Source organism: Ovis aries, chromosome 10 (genome assembly GCF_016772045.2).
Source record: "Ovis aries strain OAR_USU_Benz2616 breed Rambouillet chromosome 10, ARS-UI_Ramb_v3.0, whole genome shotgun sequence".
Classification (NCBI taxonomy): domain Eukaryota; kingdom Metazoa; phylum Chordata; class Mammalia; order Artiodactyla; family Bovidae; genus Ovis; species Ovis aries.
The window spans coordinates 12,782,670-12,806,815 of record NC_056063.1 but is presented as its reverse complement, the minus strand read 5'-3'; the positions used below and the strand labels follow the sequence as shown (position 1 = coordinate 12,806,815).

The 24,146-nt window shown below is 39.2% G+C and overlaps 1 protein-coding gene across 24 annotated transcripts in view; it reads right to left on the bottom strand.

Annotated features, from left to right (window-relative positions):
* The window catches only part of AKAP11 (A-kinase anchoring protein 11), a 49,269-nt gene extending 26,499 nt beyond the window's left edge, over positions 1–22,770 (bottom strand). For 5 of the 24 annotated variants that reach the window (XM_027973524.2, XM_042254648.1, XM_042254647.1 and 2 more), the window contains exons 1-5: positions 22,064–22,133; positions 11,252–11,361; positions 5,488–5,604; positions 2,642–2,689; positions 997–1,131 (exon numbers count right to left, since the gene is read on the bottom strand). In XM_027973524.2, the coding sequence (XP_027829325.2) occupies positions 997–1,131; positions 2,642–2,689; positions 5,488–5,604; positions 11,252–11,311 (360 nt within the window). In that variant the 5' untranslated portion in view covers positions 11,312–11,361; positions 22,064–22,133. Of the gene's footprint in view, positions 1–996; positions 1,132–2,641; positions 2,690–4,559; positions 5,459–5,487; positions 5,605–11,251; positions 11,362–12,313; positions 12,403–21,449; positions 21,996–22,033; positions 22,134–22,245; positions 22,321–22,506 lie in introns of those variants that run through there. The other 19 variants (XM_042254644.1, XM_060394286.1, XM_060394280.1 and 16 more) reach the window with 9 other exon arrangements.
* Positions 22,771–24,146: the final 1,376 nt, after the last annotated feature.

The following is a 24,146-nucleotide window of genomic DNA, read 5'->3' as shown; positions in this document are numbered from 1 at the left end:
TGAAGAGCACCTAAAGAAAAGCATCTCTTGCGTGGGTGCTACGTGTAGCCCGCCAGGCTCCTCTGTCCATGGGATTCTCCAGGCAAGAACACTGGAGTGGACTGCTATGCCCTCCTCCACGGGAGGTTCCCATCTGGGGTTGAACCAGAGTCTCTTGCCTCTTGTGTTGACAGGAGAGTTCTTTACCACTATCACCACCTGGCAAACCCAGAAGATGGTCAAAGTAGAGAGTGAAAAAGCTGGCTTAAAACTCAACAATGGAAAAAAACTCATGGCATTTGGTCCCATCACTTGATGGCAAATAGAAAGGGAAAAGGGGGAAGTAGTGACAGATTTTATTTTCTTGGGTCCAAAATCACTGCAGACAGTGACTGCAGGCATCAAACTAAAAGACGCTTGCTCCTTGGAAGGAAAGCAATGATCAACCTAAACAGCATATTAAAAAGCAGAAATAGTACTTGGCTGACAAAGGCCTATATAGTTAAAGCTATGGTTTTTCCAGTAGTCATATACAGGTGTGAGAGCTGGACCAAAAAGAAAGCTGAGCACCGAAGAACTGATGCTTTCTAATTTGGCGCTGGAGTAGACTCTTAAGAGTCTCTCACACAGCAAGGAGATCAAACCAGTCAGTCCTAAAGGAAATCAACCCTGAATATTCACTGGAAGGACTGATGCTAAGGCTAAAGCTCTAATACTCTGGCCACGTGATGTGAAGAGCTGACTTACTGGAAAAGACCCTGATGCTGGGAAACACTTGAGGCAAAAGAAGAAGTGGGAGGCAGAGGACTAGATGGTTAGACGGCATCACCAACTCAATGGACATGAATATGAGCAAACTCCAGGAGATCATGGAGGACAGGGGAGTCTGACATGCTGCAATCCATAGGGTTGCAAAGATTCAGACAGGACTGAGTGAGTGAACTACAAAAACGCTCAATTAAGTCATTTATAAAATGTGCCAACAAAAACTCATTAGAAATAATATATAAAAGTTACCTGGTTTAGAGGATCACTGTTTGTATCTGATGATTTATTTATATCCTTCATACAAATAATTTCATTTTCATTTAGACTGCAGAAGTGCAGTGAATTCAGAAGATCTGGGAGTTCCAAAGAAACTGCAGCCAAATCCTAATGTAAAGCAATACACAATAAATAACACTGCAGCATAACACTTAAAGTCCCTTATATTGTGGCCCTGAACTAAAATCATAAAGTCCACTTGTCACTGTTGTTCACTGCTCAATCATGTCCGCCCCTTTGCAGCCCCGTGGACTGCAGCACACTAAAGTCTACTAGTTAATAAACTTTCCAGTTCATAATAGCTAACACTTGCAGTTTATTGACCACCATCGATTATTTGGAAACTCAAAAATAAAACGTACTAAAATATTTTAAAACTGACAATTTTTGTAGCATTTTAAACATAATGATACCAACTGTAGCAAGATTTTACATGGTACCTAACACATCAACAACGAGGCATTTAATAGTTTTCAGCAGCAAATGTCAAACCTGGAGTCCTCAAGTTTAACCATGAAATTTCTCAAATGGGATTCTTGCTTTTACACTTCTTTGACGGTTAAGTTACATATCTGTATAATCCAAGTCTATTTTTCTGCCTTTCCTCCCTTTAGGGAAAATTTTATGAAAATGTAAAGAAAAATGCCTGTTTTTCTTTCCATTTGCCCCTTTTATGCAACTGTTTTGCCCAGTGCAAGAATTATTACCATCTCTGACCATTCATACAGTAGTTTTCCTTCATAAACTTGGTTTTATCAGTCATTCTTAAAGAGGAAGTGGAGTATGAAAGAAATAACTTTGGATATGTCTTTTCAGCCTTACGTTCTCGCAACTATATCTTCTCCTGTGCCCTTTGTCTAGACTACTTCCTGCAGGCAAGGGCACGATCAAGACACACAGCAAAGTTTTCTTTTCTCATCACCAGACACGCATTATCTTTACAAACAATGCAGTGCCAGTGCTGCTGCTTCTGCTAGATGTTTTACTGACACAAAAGGAAACACGACAAGCACAAGTTTTAAGAAGCAGTACAAGGTGAAAAGAAAGTACCCCTATCACATCTACCCGAGCTTCAACTCCTCCTCACGTAAGTGTGCAGCTTTCCTTTGCTGATCCTAATCTCAACTGTCAGTCCCTCTATAAACACCTGCCTAAATCAAACAGGCTAAAATTTTTACATTGGTTCTTCATTATTTTTTACAAGTTTATTCTTACTTTAACAATTTTAACTCTTTTCTCAATTAAAAACATAAGAATACGACTGTTGAAGTTAGATTATAAAAACCATTGAAATAAAAAATAAATCTTCCATTCTACGTTATGACAGATGCAGAAAAAGTTAGCCTGTGGTTTGCAACCTTCTCAGATAAATGACTTTTGTGGTCCCCTAACCTAAAACTGCTTTCCATAACAGAAACACTCAGTGAAAACACTAAGAGTGAAAATGTCGAGGACACACTCAAAATGACCTCAAAATGTCATCTTTTAACTTTAAATAGGAATGATAACAGAAGAGTTTAATGTAACTTTGGGGCTAATGAGGCAAATTTTCCATGCTCTCAAAATTTGTTTCAAATAATCTCTCATGTCCCTTTCCAGTTCAATAAGTCGACCATACCTGTATATGAGCAGCATCTGTTTCTTCATTAAAACCTAGAAATGTGACCTGAATAAAAAAGGAATAAAGGTCCATTAAAATTTTTAAGTCTTATCTCAATTTAGATTGTTGACAGAGCTGAGAAACAGAAAGCAAAGCACACAATGCATTAAAATGCTGCTGCAAGATGATTAATTTTTTCAAAGATGATCACAAAGGTTTTTCACCAAAGGTCTGGCTCCATAATTGGGGTTCCCGAACCTCTCCCACACGAACCTCTCCCACACCCACTCATTAGCAAGTTCAATCCTCACCCTCAAACATAAAGCACACGACTCTTCTCTCCACAGCCTCTGCAGCCATTTCTCCCCTACACGACCCCAGTCCTCTCCTACCTACCTCAGGAATCATCCTGTCATTTCCCTGTCAAAACTTTTCCAAGCTTCTCAATGCAGAGTCCTAATGGAGGTCCCAAGGCTCTGGCTTAGCTGGTGGCTTCAACTTTCCCTCACCTTCATTCAAACACATGGGCCCCCTCTCTGGGTCCAGGAAACTCCTGATTGTTCCTGCCTAAGGGCTTCAGAGTGGTGCCTTCAACCTGGACCCCTATTCCTTGCCATGTTTACCTGTCTAGCTGCTTTCTGTTCTTCTAGTTCCAACCTAAACATCACCTCCTCAGAGAGGCTTTCCCTGGGAACCTCCCAAGCTGCCTCCTGACTGACTCTCTGTGGTATCACATTTATTTCCTTCAATACCTTTACCTGGAGATTTCTCTACAAAAGTTTATAGAAATTAAATTTTTAAAGACAATCTAATGGTCTGAGGAAATGTCACATTATTAAGCAAAAAGGACAAGTTATAGAAAAATGATATAGGCTATACATACCATTTCAACCTTATTTTTAAAAATATACACCAGGAAAATAATTCTGGAAGTTAATATACCAAATTATAAGGAGGGATTAACTTTCAATGATGGAATTATAAGTGATCTTATCTTTCTCTACTTTTATCCCCCCTATGGTTTTTTCTTTCCTCACTTATAGGATTAATGACTTTTTAAAAAAATACTTTCAGTATTTTTTATTTTGCTATATGGAATATGTACAGTTTTATAACCTGAATAGTATTAATTAAAAATTTTGTATTTCCTTGTCTTTGACATCATAACAAGAAATTGTGACTGCTTGAAGAGAGACTAGTAAACTGTCTACCAAGTACGTTTTGTGACTAAAAATATGAAATAAGTGGCAACAATATAGATAATCAATTCTCAAGAATTAATACAAAACAGCATAGTTAAAATACAAAGCAACACTCAATATACTTTTGACATATTTCTGATGACTCACAAGCAAGTCAGAATCTTAGGGTTGTTGTAGAATCTTTACTCTCATTAATTATGAGTACTACCTTCACAGAAATGTTACAGTAAACTTCGAGGTGTCCAGGTAAGTCATTAACCTGTAGGAACCTGTCTCCCTACATATAAATCTTAAGGCAACACAACTCCTCTCCCACAGTTGTGAGGATTAATATGAGAATGTGGAGGAAAGTGCCCAGCATATCACAGGCACTCAATAACAAAGAGATACTCAAATAACAAGCTCCCTTTCTTCAACAAAGATACCTGGGAAATATATACGCCCTAACATGAGACAGAAATTCCTTCTATTCTTTCAAGCTTCCTTTTACTGAATACAAGAGAGAAGGTGAGCTGGCATGGAGGTCTGAAGTTGCCAGCAGAGTACTGCGTTTCACAGTGCCTAAGGAATGTGGGCTCAGAGGGCACTGCGTAAACGGGACACCGGCTGGGAGCAGAGGACACAGAAGCCCTGCCATGCCTGGCAGCAGCCGAGATCAGGAGCGGCTCAGCTCGACTAAAGCAGAAAGGGGTAACAAACAGGAAAGCAGCCCAGAGCCAGAGAACCGAGCTCACACAAAAAGAAGAGGCTCAGGTCGGAAGCCACTGCAGGCCTGAAAGCTGTGCTCACCATCCTATGCAGCTACTTCAAAAACAGTTCCTCAAGGAATATGAAAGAAAACCATACACAAAATAACCAATATTTTTATTAGAACCCTGATTCCAAAAAAGAATCTTTAATCAACATATTTATCAGTTTTGAGCTTCAATGACCCCAGTACCCTGTCTCTCTTCTTTGGTAAATAAATGTATAGATGGACTATGGTTATATATTGTAGGAAAAAACTTTACCCCTTTTTTATAGTAATAAATTCAAACAAAGATTGGAAACACTGACGCAACAGAGAAAAAGGTGAGCAAGTAGTATATCATATCCTTAAGTGGCAAATATCTTACTTCAAAATAAATATATCACTACTATTTCATTTTTGAATCAAAGCACTGAATTTAAACAACCAATAAATGAGTATTAGAAATAAGTATATATTTTGTTTCAGAGTAGAAAATTTCAGAACTTAAGTCCCAATTACTGAACATAGTAGAAATCATCTAATACAGAGCTGTGTGTCTGATGAGTGGTCAGTAATGACTATGCTGTGTGTGCGTGCTAAATTGCTTCAGGTGTGTGGGATTCTTTGCGACCCCATGGACTATAGCCCGCCAGGCTCCTCTGAGATTCTCCAGGCAAGAATACTGGAGTGGGTTGCCAAGCCCTCCTCCAGAGATCTTCCTGACCCAAGGGCTGAACTCACATCTCTTACGTCTCTTGAACTGGCAGGCAGGTTCTTTACCACTAGTGCCACCATATTAGCAGGTACTTTAAACAGGTACTTCTCACACATGAATTAATGTGCAGAGATTTTAGGCATTTACAAACAGACCACGCAGTTCTACAAAGATACTTGAAAATACACTGTGCTGTACGCAGAGTAATCCGTCAAACCTCAGTCAAATTGGCATGTTCATCCTGCTTCAAACAGTCCTCGGCTGATACACTGCACAGTTCCTTCTCGCTCTGCAATAAAGACTTCACAGACTGGAACACATCTTCATTGAAGCTCTGAAAACACAAGATACTCTTAATTTACTTAATTCTAAGACAATGTAAAAGATCCTGATGATGGATTAAAACGAGAATCAAACTTTCCAAAGAGTATTCACTGGGCACCTTTTGAGGTAACAGAACTCAATCAACTGAGAGAAAGAAAGAACAAATGGCTGAAGCAGAACTCCACATGCTCAACACTCAACAACCCCAGGCTCTCAACCTGGAGAGACGTGAGGCCCTCAGCCAGGTCCTCTCCCTTTCACCCTGCACTGACACCTAGCAGATCGCACACCTGATTTCCAAGCCACTGGCAGAACAGAAGCAACAATTCATAAGATGGTGATGGGGAGCTTACAATAAGGTATGCTAACAATGTGATTAATTTCATAGCAAAGTTGGAGATGGAAAAATCAAAGCGGTAATAACCCAAAATAAGGCTTTTCAGGGTTCTTAAAGCAGCAATATGATGAAAGAAGGCAGGCACTCCAGATTTGAAAGAAAAAGATGTCATAAGTGCTAAGAAACAGAGGAGGAGGAAAATTTCATAAAGAAATGAGTATTATAGTTGAATATAAAGAGAACATTAATTTCTCTCTACCTTATTCCCCCCTTCTGATTTGATCGCTATTCTAGCAAAAATGTCCTTATTCCCTAATGTTTCCCTGTAGAAATCCTACATATTCCAAGACCCGTGAAGATTTCCCATCCCTTAGTCGTAATAAAGGTCTCCCAAACTTCCTACTGTATTGTTTGCACATTAAGATCATTTAATCTATACCACAATGTATTATAATTACTGCTTTTGTAGTATGTCTTTCCTACCTGTTAACCCAAATTACTGAAGTAATTGTCATTTACTCAATCTATTACCCCAGATTTCAGTACCTCACATACAATATGAACTCAACAAAGAGAAAAGATGCAAATATGAAATCAAGGCAATTTTTAAAAAATATGTTAAATCTGAACTTTCAATATGAACTCAGGACTCTTTAAACGTATGTACTACATTTTTTCCATTGATAGATCATAGAATCAATGACCCTTAAGAGCAATGAGCATATCCAGCACAGAAATTTTGGTTTCTAAATACCATTCACCAATTAAAAGAACTAGAAGTTCCCTGAGTGAAGGAATTCCAGGTCTGAGGCAGAAACTTATGAAGTGCAGCTGAACATCTTACTGTGACACAACGAAAGAAAGTGTCTGAAAAGAACACAGTAGCTTGAAGAACACTTGAAGGAATTCCAATTGGCCAAATACGGGATAATCTAAGCATCAGAAGAATACAGATGGTAATGGAGTACAACAGCTGAGTTTTAAAAGAAACTACAAGTCCATTAAGAGAGACAGATAAAAGGGTAGGGGTTGGAGGACTGTGCTACCTTACCTTAGAACGCTGGCTAACAAACATGAACAGAATGACAAAATTTAAGAATTCCATTTGTAACTCCCAATATAACTACTGATTCAGGAAAGGACTATCAGTGCATCCTCATCCACCAGATTAAAAGCTACTGGGGAACAAGATACAGCGTTTTGCCACATCACCCTATGGATTACTTATTAACAGTATTAATTATAAAGGGGTTATGTGTCTTTATGCTGGAGATAACTGGTGGTTTATCAGAGTTAAGGTAGTTAAGGGTAGCTAACTATCTGGTCAAGCCTGGCCTTAACGAGATGCAACTTCTGATCCGACACACGAGAATGACCACGACATCATCCTGAGGTGTGCCCCCTGAACCTAACCCCAGGGAAAAACAAGTCAACTAGGAATATGAAGATGTTCTACAAGATAAGTGGTACAAACTCTTCCAAAGATTTGCCATCAGGAGAAAAGAATTTAGACCAGAGATGGAGCCGACGGGGGTGGGGAGATCAAAAAGATACAATACCCAAGTAGACAATGTCAACCTTGTTTGACTCCTAGATGAGAGGCCAGGGGGAAATCATCACAAGGACACTGAGACAACTGGGGAAATTTATGCATGGATTGCACGTTAAGACTGTGCTACTGAATTAATGATTTTCTGAAGGATGGTAATAATGCTGATGTTCCTAAGAGAAGCATGCTATCATATGAAGACGAGAAGTAAAATAATGTCTGTAGCCTACTCTCATTTGGTTTCAAAAGGGAAGTGTGTATGTACACACAGAATGGGTCTAATAAAATGTTAACAGGGTGAATCTAAGTGAAGAGCGTATGTGATGTTCATTGTACTGCTTTTCCCCCCAATATCTGAATATTCAAAATTTTAAATGATTCTCTTCACTGATGAGTGGAAATTTTCAGGCTAAATTATGAACATGAACTTAAAATAGGAAAAAATATGAAATGTGATATCTGAACATAAGCAATCAACATAAACTCATGACAGTAAAAGAACAAGAGTCACAGTTAGTACCCAGATCTTGATTTCTAAATCAAAAGGTTCTGTGGAGAAAGAGTCCATTCCAGGTCTGAGGAAGGTAAAGCAGAAACAGGGTCAGTCTTATACGAGAAAGCAAGGAAGCAAGTAAAGAATTATAAGCCTGAGAAAAGGACTTTGGCATTGCCTGAAAGGGCTTATAGGGACCAAGTCTGGGGCAATCTGAGCAACTTAAATAAACGAGTGAATAAATACATAAATGACTGCAAATAAATAAAAGATGAGAAAACATAGTTATTTTAAAATCAATGCTTCCAGAGCAACACAAATAAATTTAAACTACTTGCATCCATTTAAGGTGACTATTCCACCAAGTCATTCATCTGAAAATTGATAATCACCATTTTGCAACTTTCAAGAATTAGCTGCAGGAAAGGAAAATCAAGGCATGCCAAAAGTGTTAATGAAAGTTGAAAAAACAAGATGCTTGCACACCACCAAGTGTCATCCCATAGATTATTTGCTAACTAAAAAACAGAATATACACTTTTAAAATGGACAACAGTTACTACCCTAATCAACTGATCGATTCTAGCATCACTAATCATTAGGAAAACCTGCAATTTTGTCTTCTCACTACCCGTTAGTATCCTGGCTAAAAATTTTTAACTTGAATCTAAGTTAAGCCTTTACACCTCACTTCTAGTTTATATGAAACATATAGAGAGGGGAGAAGAATAAGTTAAACACACCAGACAAATGCAGAATGTGGAACACTGTACAAGGGCCTGGCCCATTCAACCAGTCAGTCTTGAATTTAAAAACAAAGCAAAAGAGGAGAAGCTCTTTCAGAACCACTCCTCAAAAATATGAGTCATGACCATCAAATGCAATTAGCTCAAATGCAATAGGAGCCTACACTGAACCCAAAATGGAAGCGGGGTGGATGAGGGCCTATAAAATCATTTTCAGAGTAATAAGGGAATCTGAGTATGGCTGCGTGTTAGATACAAGGGGATGTATTTAATTTTCTTGAATGTGATCATGTCTGGAGTGAAGAGACATCAAGAATGTTAACTTTTACAAGGATTTACTGTATAGCATAAGGAACTATATTCAACATCTTGTGATAACCTATAATGAAAAAGAATCTGAATCTCTACACCTCAAATTAACACATTATAAATCAATTATAGTTAAAAAAAAAGACCATTAATTTTCAAATGGTTCTGCCAAAAATTAAATACACACACAGAAATAAAACAAAAATATTAACTGCTGAATAGGGGTGGCTGGTATGTAGGTTTACATGTGGGTGTACTATAGTTTCTCTATAGGCTTGAAATTTTCGTAAGAAAATGTTAGAAAAAATTAATGGAATAGAAAGTGCAGTTCTTTCTGGTTCTCATAGTCCCTGATTCCCAATAATATTCAAAGTATCTCTTTATCTTTCATGCAAAGTAAGGTGAAATCTATAAAATCTGAGTATACATTTCCAATTTCCACATTAGCCAACAGGGAAGTTTCTGTCAGCTAATATATATAAATACGTACATATATACACACACACACATACACCTTTTGAAATAAAGATGTCAAAGTTGTACTGTGCATACAAAACACACATACATACAAAGAGTACATAATATTTAGATTCATACACTTCTATCTAAAAGGGTTTCCAAATAGTCAAGAGAATTCAAACCAGAACTTTATCATGTGTCTAATATAAACAATGGGCTAAATAACAATATTAAATTAACAGTATGACGTTTCGGCTGTGGCTGAATACACTGGTGAATTCAAATTAAATAGGTAGGTAGTACAATGCCTGGAGTACATGGTCACTAGCTCACTATTATATTTTCTGTATATGTGCATTTTCTTAGTTCTAATATTAATTTAAAGCAATCAGTACAATTTAATTACTAATTTAAAGCTATGGATCCAATGGCTAATCTGAAAAAACTATAATATACCTATAGTTTACAAAAAGTAAAAACACAGAGAAAATAGTTTTTACTGTGAAGTGAAGTGAAGTCACTCAGTTGTGTCCGAATCTTTGCGACCCCATGAACTGTAGCCCACCACCCTCCTCCATCCATGGAATTTTCCAGACAAGAGTACTGGAGTGAGTTTGCCATTTCCTTCTCCAGGGGATCTTCCTGACCCAGGGATCGAACCCAGGTCTCTTTGTTCAAATTAAAAAGGGGACCTACTAAGTTTAAAGGTCCCTGAAAACACAAGGGGCATATTACTTAAAAATATAATTACTACAGAAACTAGCACAATATTATAAAGCAATTATCTTCCAATTAAAAACTATAAAATAAGTAAGTTTACTTTCTATTTTCCAACTTTGCAGGCACCTTTTTCGACAACCACTCTATTCCAGTTACAGTCAAACCCAAATGTTTCTTAGATCTCTGAAGAAATGAATAGCTAAATGAAAAAGCAGGCCTAGCAGCTTTTAAGAACACTAACAATGAGAAGCTGGAAAGAAGATCTGCAGAGAAGACAAGAGCTACCATAAGAGAGCAGCGAGGAAAAGCTACAATGCAAGAAGTCAAAGACCATTTATCAAGCAAGGACTTGTCAACAGTGTCATATAATGCAGGAGATGAAGCTAAAAAAAGGTTTGACAAAGACTGCTAACCATCCTCCAGTGTTCATTCTCCCTTTTGTCAAGTGACACCCCCACAGTGTTAGTCAAGAAAAATGTCAAGAATGAAAGGGTAACAGAATCATCACAAGAGAGGAAAAGAGAGAGGGTTCCTCCTCAGACTAGAAACCCGAAAGCATCAGGAATCACATTTCATTTGCTCGCTCTTTATTTTCCACCTGCTACCTAGCCTAGGACCAGGCATACTAGCAGCACTCAAGTTTATATCTGCTGAGTAAATCAGTGAACAGTAATATTTTGAGGTAAAGCTAACGCTTATGTAAGAAAAGTCACACCTGATGCTTATATTGTGAAGAAGAAGAAAGAAAACTTACTGAGAAGAAATAGGGAGAGATTTTGATCTTTGGGAAATAAAGTTTATTGTCTCCATGATTTCATATCACTATTTTCATATATCCCAATCTCTGCATTTTATCATTATTGATTTCAATAAATAAGATTCATTTAAAAACAGTAATATCAATTCCTTCTTGGCCTTTTGGCTAAGATCAAGTGAATAAAAACAGTAATATCATAACACAGCTGCTTAAAGACTCTGACTTCAAAAAAGATCAACGTTTTTACTAAAACTGTCACTAAAAGGAATCTAATATAGTGAACTTACTTTTCTGACAGATGCTCTAGTTTTCATGTGATTGTTCCTGAAGGACTGGAAGGTCGCCATAACTATACTGCTGTTGTATGTAATCAATGAAGAGTTAATCCACTAAAGACCTAAAGAAAAAATAGTAAAAGAAACTAATTTATTGATCTGAGTAATTCAGGCAAGCATTTTGTCCTAAAATAACTTCTTCAAATTCAGTCACTTAGAAAAATGAAAACATAAAACAAAGATTCTCAGACATAAAAATGTACTCAACAGTCTAACATGAATATTTGAATATTCATGAAAACTATGAATACTGGCACCTTAATGAGATCAAACCATTACAAAATGTTATTTTTAGGTTCAAAATTATTATATATTAAAAATTACCCATATTTAGTCAGTCTTAGCCCTTTTTAATTACAAATAATATCTGAAAGCCTTAATGAGAAAGATTTCAAAAACTTTTAAAAAACCTAAAACATAGGATATCACAGAAAGAACCTCAACCTTCTTGTCTCCTTAAAGTGACTCTATTCCTACAGCAACCATGAATGCTCTAGACATTCTTATTTCTTGGGGAGAAAGATTTAATAATATACAAATGAAAATATGATATCTGTACATATCAGATAAAAACAAATCCCTTCTACGGGACTCTTAGGAGCATACCAATGACAAAAACATCCAATTCAAATGATTAATACCACAGTATTTAAAACACACACACACACCCTCCTTGGTAGAAAACACTAGAGCTATGTCACTTTTTATCAATGCTTTAATGTAATACATTTGAGAGCTTAAATCAACTTGGGTATTAACCACTGAATACCCACATTTGACCACAGTAACTTGTCCCTTCGTTCAAAATCTATGGGCACCAGATGCTATGCATACAGGTATAGAACAGGGCATATACAGCTCTTCTGGGTCAGAGCCTTACAAGGAAAATGCTTTATTACTGTAAAGGGCAGGAGTGAGAACTGAATTCTAAATCCTTAATACTAAAAAATATCTGAACAGAGATTGAAGACAGGTCTAATCAGTTTCAGTCAAATTGGTCTTATCAAGAATTACCTAGTTGAGGTTTTCAAGACATTTGGTTGATAGTATACTATGAAGAGATTTATACACAAAACCAAACTTCAAACTAGTCCCCCACAGAACTGCAAAAAAAAAAAAAAGAAAATCTAAATTATATAGTGGAGTTCTAATTTTATATTCTTTTGCTACAAAGATAAAACTTAAGTATCAGTGCCTGCACACACATGCACCTCACTTTAGGGGTTCCTAGATTCTAATTTTTCACAAAGAATTATATTTTTTATTTCTTGGGCGGCCACACTTTTGGGGAGGATATCAGCTCCCCAAATAGGGTTCAAACCTGTGCCCTCTGCAGTAGTACTGCAACCTTAACCACCGGACTGCCAGGAAGTCCCAGAATTTAATATTTTTAGACAAAGAATTTCTATTCTGAATTAAAATAAATTTCTATTCTATTCTGGTCTAACAGTAAAACGTGATTAATGACTGGAATTGAAGCAGAGTTGTCAGAAAGACAAGGAATGTCCAGACAGCACAAGATAAAAGAGCAATACACTGGGATGCAGAAAAGTAGCATCTATCCCCCTTGTGACTCTCATTAGCTCTGTTCCCTCTAGGCAAACTGCATTATCTCTGGATCTGTTTCCTCTACGTATATATCTGTGTGTATATGACGCATGTTAACCTCTATGTATACTACCCTACTTACTGGACAAATTTATTGTAAGAGCCAAATAGAAATTTATAAGAGGCACTTTAAAAACTATAAAACTTAGGTAAAAGGAGAACTAAAATATTTACTTACCTACCAAAATGATTAAGAGGACCAAAATTCTCAAAACAAGGCATAAAGGTTTATGTAACCAAAGCAAAGAAATAATCCTTTTCTTCGTCCCAGTCCAAGACACTCTCCCTTCCTCCTCTCCCCACCCCAAGTTCTCTACAGCTACCAAAACCCCTGAGACAAGTGGACTTGCCTCAAACTTCACATAAAACATATACAATTAAGAGGCCAACACTGCCACAACAGTGAAACTCTAACTCAGTTCCTGAGTCAACTAGCACCTTTCTGGAGCGCAATTTTGTAATGCATGCCAAAACCCTGAAAACACCCCTACACTCTGACACAGCCACTCCACTTCTGGGAATTCATCAAAGGAAAGAATGCCCCTGGAACAGCCAGGGTTCTCAGGAGAGCTTAAAACACACCAACAGCTGTGCTAAAAGACTTCCTTGCACGTATCATTCAATCCTTGGGACCGGCAGAATCCAGTTCTACAGCGAGAAAAACAGAGGTGAGCAAAGTTAACCACTCACCAGGCCCACACAGTGAGCAGCAGAGAGCTGAGACGCAAATCCAGATCTTCAAACTCTAGCACCCACTCGCTTACCCTCCTCTCTACAGTGCACAGAGGCCTGAAAAGCTGTTCATCACACTTTGTAATAGCAATAAGGACCACCCCAGATGTCAGAAACAGAGCCCGAGAGGGCCTTCCCACCATGGCATGATGATGGCCATGGTACACAATGAGCAAGGACAGACAACCAGCGTGCAAAGCATCTTTACTTTCTCTGACTCCTAATCTTCCCCAAGAGATGGAGTTGCTAAAACAGATGGGAGACAGCAATTACCTTTGCAGCTGCTGAATAAAGGTAACAGGAGCAAAGATTAAACTTGAACTCAATGGCGGCGTCACCAAACATGAAACTGACCCATTACCTCACTAGAAGGTGGATGCTGCAACAGGCCAAGCCCCCGAGGCAAGAAGCAGTCACAAGGCCTTCAGGGAAGGCCAGGGCCTCTGACACAACATCCATATCTGACACCATGTGCTACCCCAGCTCACTACCTGAAATATTCCTGAATGGCAGACCTAAACAGGACACCCTTTTCAAAGCTGAGAACTAAACAATCCAGTATGAACCTACAAAGAATCATTAAAACACACACACACACACGAGATACACTGAAGAAAGGAAAAAAAAAACTCCAAACACACTCATGACACCCAAAACTCACATTATCTATTTTTAGAATTTAAGAAACTAGTTTTAATCCCATATTTACATTCTGCTTCACTCACTGAAGAAAAATACTTACTGAATCCTACTGTATTACTTCTGTGTTTCACTTAAAACATAAGCAAAATATTAACCTAGCAGAGAAAAGAAATTTATCAAAGAATATCTATGAAACAGTCCATAAAAGTGAATCCAGCAAGAGATGGTATGACTCATACTTCTGATAAAGCAAAGAAACAAAAATCTCTTTAGAAAAGACACAAAGGCATATAGAGGGAGACAGGGTTCCTCACTCTTTCATAATTACAGAAGATTACTTTTAAACAGATTTCACAAAAGGTGCAAAAATACAGCATTTTTCCCTGGAGCATCTTTATGTTAAGAACTTTTCCCTTAATGCTGTTTTGTTTTGTGTTCCATTCTGGGTGAATAAACAAGAGTCCTAAACAGGAAATCACTAAGGGTTTTTCTCTAGAGTCAAATATTAGAGTGAACCTGGATAATGTTTTACTAAGCAGCTCAAAGAAAAAAAAAGTACATATGGACAAGGCAAACAACTGAAAAGTAAGCTGTCAGAGCTCAGGAAAGCCACAGAATATAAAACACCACGAAATAAATGAAATCTTCTGAGAAGCAGCAAAAAAGCAGAATAGATATTGCTGAAACGGAAACAACCAAGAAAGTTTTAAGAACTATCACAACGGAAAAGTAAATACCACAGAATGTAAAAGAAAACAAATGAAAAGCAGAAAAACAATTATAAAGAGCACAGAAAACAGGTATCAGACACTTTGAATAAACTGTACCTATCCTTGATCCTGCGATTTCACTTCTTAAAATTTATCCTATATACATACTCACACAAAATTCACGAGGATATATGTGAAAGAATATTCACTAAGACAAAAAGGATGAAAACTAAAAATAACCTAGAAGCCCAACAAGTCAAATAAATTATAATAAATTCATATGACTGTGTTGGAAAGAAAGCAATATATACTGACGATAGTCCAGAACGTTCACAATATATTAAGGAAAAAAGAAAGCTACAGAAGAACGTAAATAGTGTGCTCTCAGTGATTTTTTAAAAAATTATATAATACAAAACTGACACTGTATGCTTCCCTCTTTTTGAGTTTTGAAGACAAAGGTGTTTTATTGTATTTGTATTCAAGCACAGTAAGCATTCAAACATCCGCTGGAAAAATAAAATATTATTTTTAAAGTACAAAGTAGATCTTTAAATGTTTAAATGGATACCTCTACATTTAAAGAATTATTTCTAAAAATATAACTCTCCAATAATTTCTATTTTTTAATATTTCTGAACAATTTATAATAAATACTCCAAACACGTATTTTGGCCAAATCCGAAATATCCAGTGTTAAAAGTAAATATTCTGTTGAATATGAATCCAACTAAATAGGACAAAATATGTGAAACATTAGTTTCAGACACTATCAGACAAGAGACAACACAAGACTGGATCTATGCAAGACTATGATCCAAGAGAAACACTTCCAGGTCGCAACACAAGGAGACGCATGCCAAGCAGTCTGGCAGTCTCACCGAATCAAAGAAACAGGGGCCAGAGTCTGGGAAGGCCAAGGTGCTTAGAATTTGCAGGGCAGAGTACTGGAGGAAGAGCTCAGAGTCAGAACTTTACAGATCTGCATGGTGGATTTCCTAGGGTCCTTGGTCTACTGCTGATATGTGCCGAGTAGCTGAGTATGGGGAAATACTTTCCAGAGAGCAGTAGGCCAAATAGTACCTTAAGCCACACAGGACTTTTGGAATAAGTCCCACCAACCAGAGTGGGAAAACTCTCTAACATACCAAGAAATGGATGGACTCCTCAGAAGGAAATTTGCCTCAGTTGAGGAACTAATTCAGCACTAAAGTCTGTTCTGGACTTACCCTAACAAAGATAAAAGTCAAGCCTCAAAACACCCAACAGACTACAAATAATCTAGCTGTATACTCCAACTAACTCCAACACTTAAGGAATACAATGAAACTGAGCAAGTAACAACATAAAATTTAATGGCTGGCACACAGTCAAAAATTATCAGATATACAGAAGAGAAAAATAAGACCCATAAGCAGGAGGATAAAAGTCACTAAGTGCAGATCCAGAAATGACCGAGATAATGGAATGCACAGAAAAGATATTAAAACTATATTACAAATGCGCTCCATATAGTCAAGAAGGGAGAGAAAACATGATTATGATAAGAGAACAGAAGATGCAAGAGATTCAAATTGAAATTCTAGAGATAAAAATAAAGTACATCCCAGATGCAATTAACAGCAAATTAGACACTGCAAGAGAGAAGCTCAGTTAATTTAAAGACATAGCAATAGAAACTACCCAAAATGCTGTACAGAGAAACTTAAAAACAAATGACTCACTGTAAAAGATGAATAACTGGAATCCCAAAAAGTGTGGGAACAAGGAGCAACATATGAAGACAAAATGGCTCAGAATGTCCCCAAATTGATGAAAACCATAAACTGATAGATGTAAGATTAACAAACCCTAAGGAAAACAAACATGAGGAGGACTTCACCAATACATACTACAACCAAATTTCTGAAAATGTGTGATAAAGAGAAAACTCTTGAAAGCAACCAGACAGAAAACTACACATTACATACAGAGGAACAAAGGCAATGAATTTCTTATTAGAAACTATGCCAAACCGCAAAATAAAACAATGGGCAAACATCTAAAGAGTGTCAACCCAGATACGCATTCCCAAATATCTTTCAAAAATTAAGAGAAAATAAATTTACTTGAACTAAAAAAAGCTATGAGAATTCATCACCAACCAACCATCATTATAATCAATGTTAAAAAAATTTTTTTCTACAGGTGAAAGAAAAACAATATCACATGCAAATCTGGATCTAAACTAAGCATAATATCTCAAAGGGTCAATATAAGGGTAATATAAAAAATATTTTCTGCTTTTTTAATTCCTTAAAAAATAACTTTAAACTGAAAATAACAATGAATTATGTGGTTTACAACATACATATAAGTATGATGTATGACAAAACATATCGTGTGTTAAGAACTGAAAAAAATCCTGTCCTACACTATACAAGGAGCAATATTGATAAGCTATCTTGTTAACCCCAGAGCAACCATCAAATACAAAGTGGTGTGAAAGGGTGCTATTCTCTTTTTGCAGATAAGGAACCCAAGGCTTCATCTTCACAGGACGGTTATAAGGATACAGTTAAGTAACACATTTAAAAACAATACCTGATGCACAAAGAACTGAAAAATGCTAGCTTTTTCCTTGGGTACAGTCCTCCAGTTTGATTTATAAAATCTAAAAATTTCACAGCTATCACTTACTCCTTTGTCTTTCAACACAATAATCATTCATGTAAAAAGTGTGAATGTAATCTGACTATCTGCTAAGATATCTGCTTCTCTATAATTTCCTGTGTATGAACAACAAACACAACTTTTAAAAAAATACCCTAAAATACTGAGGCTGCGCAATGTGAATACGCTTCCTAGAAAGTAGGGTAATAATGTTCTTAACCTTCTGCATAATCCCCACCTACAAGATTATTTTTAACAAAAAAGTATGCTCAAAATTTTACTTCAGGAACGTATTTCTCCATGTCAGTGGCATCTGTGATTTCACAGCTCTAATACATTGCTGAAAAGGCACTTAAGCAGCTCGTGCAAATAATAACAACGTTCTACCCCCAACTGCAGCAAGAATGAGTGAACAGATCTCCTTTGCAGATGGGCCCAGTGCTTGGCACATGTGAAGCATTCTAAAATTCTGTGCAGAGCCTATTAACCAACAGAATACACAAGGCATAAAAGAGTGCGAAAGGTAATTTTAAGGTTTCGAGGTTCGGGAGCTGTAAGCGAAGCCAAATAGAGGGTGTGGAAGATAGTGTTATTTTATGTCAAGGTAATATCCAAAGAGCACCTAAAAAATACATTTAGCTGTGGTAGTCAGAGCTAGAGACGCTAATCTAGGAATTATCTGCATAGAGAGAGCTTGAAAGCTGACCCAAGAGACTCTGACAAGACAGAAGACAATCATGCCGAACAGTCCCCAGGCAGGTAAACGAAGAACCCCAAATCAGTGGCAGTCAAAGCAGGTAGAGATTTAGGAGAATTTAGGTGTCACTCAAGTCAAGAAACAGTTTTAAGTATGCAGTGGTCAGCACTAGACTTAGCTAGGAATGAGTTTCTTCTTCAAATGCTGCAGGAGCCACACCGCAGTACCCACAGCCCTCAGTCACAGTCACACCACATCCCTTACACTCTGCCAGGCAGGCACTGCTGAATTGCTGATAAACAGAATTCATATTTTTCACAGCAGAAGTTGCTGTTTTATACCCATTTTTACATAAGAAAACTGAGACACAAAACATTTACTTCAGCGGTCCTCTAACCATTCTGGCACCAGGGTCCAGTCTTGTGGAAGACAATTTTTCCTCCAACTGGCAGGGCTGGGGAGGGGGGGAATGTTTTCAGGATGATTCAAGCACATTGTATTTATTGTTCACTTTATTTCTATTATTACATCAGCTCCTCAAATCATCAGGCATTAGATCCTAGAGGTTGGGGACACCTGATTTACATACACATTTGGCCCTCATACACCTAGAACCTGTCCTGAAGGAGATCATTGCTGAGAACAAGTTCAGAGGATTACTAAGGGGAAAATTCTAACTGCAGGAGGTCAGAGTACACCGGAAGTACCCACCTTTTCCTGCCTGTTCACACCCCCTTTACTACAGAACTTATAGTACCCAGCCTGAAAAAATACAAACTGTGGGACTTTTTTGGGACTTTCGTGTAGGGCACACCTACATCTTCTCCATCTTTCCCCACCCTCAGGCAACAGGACTACAAGTAGGTACCTGACCAACTGGACTATCTATTTCTCCAGAAATTTGGAATTAAGACATGAAGATATCTCTAGAGAACCATACTGCAAAATCAAAACATCTTGTGTCGGCACTAAAGCAAACCAAAGTCTCATACAAACCAAAGGTACGGGGAAACAGAAACCAAGAACTTGAAAGAGTCAGTCTGAAAGAAGTCGAAACAAGACATTACAGAGTAACAGAGACACAAGACCCATGTCATGGCTTCCCAGGGGAAAACAGGCTGGTTAACTGCCTGTTCTGGTTTCCAAACGCTGAGCTGGACTTCAGACGCTTCTGTCTGACAAACGCCCTTTTTAAGTAAGTTAATTCAAACGGTTTCTGTTTCTTGCAGGCAAATAATCCTCAAGACATTAAAAGAGGTCAAAGAAAAAACACTGGGTAAGCAGTTACTATGTGCTTCACAGTAACTAAGGTTTTAAAAACTCTCCTGTCAGGGATGAAGAAAAAGAGGCTTTGTAATATCAACGAACAGATCTGCTGGATTCCCAAACACAAACTCTTTTTACTTTTTTCTTTTACACTGTACCTCTTTTTCACTCAAGTAATATCTAATCTGTTCCAATCCTCTATGCCATTTATCTATTTTTTCCCATGAAACATTCTCTGATTAGTCCAAAAATGTTTTCTTTTCTCTTGTCCAGGCTCTAACCTATACATTTCAAATGCCTTGATGCTAATATTTTATAATAAACTTTAATATATGAAGATAAGTGACAGAATAAAGCCACTTGGAGCTGTCTGATTTGTTCCTAAATTGAAGAAGTATGTTTCTTTCCTTACTTTACCAGTTTATACACTAACCCTTAACTCAAGCCCAGGCCAGCTTAGATCTTTTCCTGACCTGTCCCATTCCTCATTTCCTCTAAATCACTGATTTTACTACTAAAATGCAGGCCAGAAAAAGAATAGTTTAGCTTATCAAATAATCACCCTACCCAAAGTGACTTCATTAACAAGTATCTACATCCTAAACCTGAAAATATTGCCAACAAGTGATAAAAACCAGCAAAATAAAAAAAAAGTTTTTCTATCCCTGAAAATCAGCTTCCCAAGATGAAATGGCAGAGAACTTCTTAAATCTATAAGTCTCTTTTGCCCATTCTCAGAAAGATACTGCTGAAGTTTTTCATGTTTTCTCCAAGTACAAATAACAGCACAGCCTACTCATTAGTGGAAATTTCCCTAAGAATAACCTAAAATTTATCATCTGATTTGGTTTACTTTTCCAGACAGTTAAGTTCCTGGAATTTTTCATTTAAAAAAAAAAAAAAAGAAAAACAAATGCACCATCCTTCTTCCAGCCTTGAAAGGCAAAGGAAGACTTCTTCAGCTTCTAGACTTCTCTGAAGAGTTGAAAAGCTAGATAATTTCTTACTGTGGTTCAGGGTCTTCGGCAGGTCCCATCTCCTCAATAACTGGGAGATATCATCAGCCTGGAGGTAAACCACTAGGCCTTTATTAACAGAGCAGCTAAGTGGGTACAGATATTCATCACTAGGTACCAGTTCAATTTGGGGAATTTGTTCTGACTGCCCTTTACATTCTCAGATTTCTCATAAACTTCTGTTACAGCCAAGAGTGAAATTCACTGTCAACCTTTGGGTCAGTTCTGCCACAAGAGCCATAGAGAAGTATGCATAATCAGTGTACTTCCTGAAAAATATAACTGTGAGTTTAAAGAGCTTCATTAAAATGGTAGTATCTAGACTGACAGTGATTGTGCTGGGCACTGGGATGCCATTTCCTCTAAAACCATAAATAATAATAAGACATTAAAATAACTGCTGAGAACCCTGAATTTTCTGAGTACATTTCCTATTTCCAGACATACCAAAATCAGTATCAATCAATACATCATCCCTAACAAGGTGGAAAACAGGTAAGGAAAGCTTATGAGTTTTGCAAGGGACTTAGGAATTACAAGGCTGAAAAGCGAACCAGAATGTTTAACGCCAGGCTGCAAAAAGGCCATCAGATATGTCTCAGCAGTATTTCTCACCCTGTTATTTCCTTAGCATCTTAAGCTAAACTACCTCCAGTTTACCAGGGGTTTCAGTGGAAGGAAACCAGAAAGCCTGTCCCCACGTCATACACTGCGGTTCAGATTCTACTCCCATTGTTATTCTGCCAACGTTTTTAACACTTTGGGCACACCCACGTATTTTTTTTAATAAGGCAATTTAAGTGCCTGGAATAAAAGAGTAAGTCTACCCAGTCCATTCAGATGAGGAGTGGTGGCCTGCATTTGAGCCGTTTAACAGCGCTGAAGGAAATCTGGGAGCGGATAAATCCAAGTAGCACGCCGAGGAGCTGCTTGACGCTTTCCGTTTGTCACAATATTTGGGCTGTGCCCGATTCCAGGGCTCAAAGAGATCTGACAGAGGATGGCTGTTGGTTCGGGGGACAAAGTGCATCCTCCTATTCCTCCCGCAAAGGTTTCTGTGCGTGCAGCACGCACACCAACGAGGCACACGCAGCAGCACGCACGGCGGGGCCCCGGCTCTGAAGACCACCTTAGGGGACGGAAACTAGGCCTGTCTGTCACCCAAAGAGCTGCCGCCCCGCCGCCGCCCTCAGACCCCAGGAAGCCCGAGGTCGCCCGTCCCCGTTTCCTCAGGCCCAGAGCCTCGGGCTTCCTCTCCTCGCCTCTCCCCGCCCCGCTCCTCCCTCCGCCGTGCGAAGGCGCAGCTCCGGGCAGCCCCGCAGTCAGAGCCTGGGCTGCGGGCCGCTCCCGGCCGCTCCATCCAGCGAGGCCCCACGCCCCGCCGCCGCCCCAGCCAACGGGCGCCGCTCACCTCAGCTGGCGGACCCGCGCCAAGGCTCACCTGGGGGGCCGCAGCCTCCGCAGCTCACAAGCATGACACCCGCCCGCAACGACCAGCGGCGCGAGCGGCCAAGGAGGCGGGCGCCCCCCTCCCGCAGCGGCCCCCAGCCCTCCCCCCCTCCCCGCCCCGCGGCCGGCCCGCCCGCCCCCGGCTTCCGCCACCACAGGTCCACCCCGCAACACCTCCGAGAGTCTTCACGCCTCCCACTCGCTCTCGCGAGAGGACTCCCCGCCTCTCGCGAGAAGAACTCCGCGACCAAGCCCGCGCAAAAAGTGGGTGGGCTTTTTAAACGGGAGAGAAGGAACAGGAACAAGCCTTCCCACGTGCTCCGGGGCTGCCTGCCGGATGGCCGCGCGCGTCACGTGACCACGCCCAGCGGCATTCCCATTGGTCAGAGTCCGCTTGGCCCACGGGAGCTTTAAACTCGAGGCTGACCTACGAACCTCCCGCAGACGTCTTGCGCGCTTCCTGGTCCGTTACCTGGGGAACCGTTTAACCCTTTCCTCTGGCAAAATATCCAAACCTTGGCTTGCTCTGCGGTTCGGGTGTAAGGCCCTGCCTCCTTTCCTTCGTCCCCTAGGTTCTACCGCCGGAGGTCAGCTGGGCTCCTTCTTCGCCCCTAGCTTGTGCTTGCTTCTGATTCCGGGGGCCCCTTCCCATAGCGGCAGCCCCTCGAGATCCGATGGCTCTAGAAGGGCTCATCCTCTGACACAGCTCCGCCCCTTCCTCCCTGCATTTCCCGGAGGACCACTCACAGCGCTCCAGGCCCACGGCCCCGTGCAGACCTCAACAATTGGCATCAAGGGATCTCCAGGCCCTAGTGCTCACCTTTCCGTCGTGAGGCGATGTCAGAATCGGGAAGTAAAGCCTTGATCACCGAGAAATCAAGACGGAGATGAAAAGCTAATATGTTTAGAATCAAGGTAGAATCGGAAGGCTAGTCCAGTGAAGTTGCAGCCTCCTCGAAGACATCTTTTCCTCAAGAGTGGAGATACCTGATAGATGAGGACATTTTTAACTGCATCGTCATGAGTTTTGCCTTGGTTGGAAGAGAGGAGGGCAAGGAAGAAAGAGCATATTCATATGTTCGTTTCTTCACTTAACAAATTTTTGTTGAGCTTCTATGTTAGGGACTATTCAGACTCTCGATTGAGCATCCTCGGGAGAAAAATATCTCGATGTTAAGCTCCACGCAAAAGAAATGCAAGGAATGATGTGATGACGATTGCAATGGAGTGGCCCTTTTGAGGAGGAATCATTTAAGAAGCGGTTTGCATAACAGACATGCAAATATCACAGAAGCATTTGGGGCAAAGGAAACTGCTAATTCTAAGGCCCTAAATTGGGCTTGAGGGGGAAGGTATGAGAAAGTAAAAGGAAAGTAAGCTTGGAAACACGCTTGGAGAAGTAAACAAGCACAGGTTATATCCTGTAGGGTTTTGTAAGCCAATATAGAAATTAGTTTATTCTGAATGCAGTGGAAAGCACTGGAGAGTTTTAAATAGGGAAGAGACGTCTATGGTTTAATAATTTTAAGCTCTTCGCTGCAGAGCACGGATCTTAAGGCCACAGAGGAAGATGGGAGATTAGAGGATTATAATCTATGTAAGAAGGAGCCCCGAAATTTTTAATTTCCGGTTGACATTGACATTCTTGTTCTAAAATCTGTTAGGTCAGAGTCCTGGTTCTGTTTGCCATATTTTGTTTTAAAAAAATCTAGATATTCTTCAGTTACTGCTGTTTAATTAAAATTGGAGAAATAAATGGGAAATTTTGTTACAGGGGAAAACGAATGGCCCCCCAAAAATCGTTACCTTTGATTTTTCCCCCTCCGTTTACAACTCCTAGATTACCACCTCTTCTGTACAAAGGTCAGTTCTAAGAATAGCCAACATAAAATGATGTTCAATGTAGATATTTATTCATGAGTATAAGATTTGAAAAGATAGAGGTCGAGGGCTAGAAAATGGAGATGTTTCCCTAACAAGAAACAGAAATCTGGAGACCTGAGTTCCACCTAGAAGAACTCGATTAACTGGTGACTCAACCAAATCAAGCAAGGTACCTTATCATCTGTGAGTCT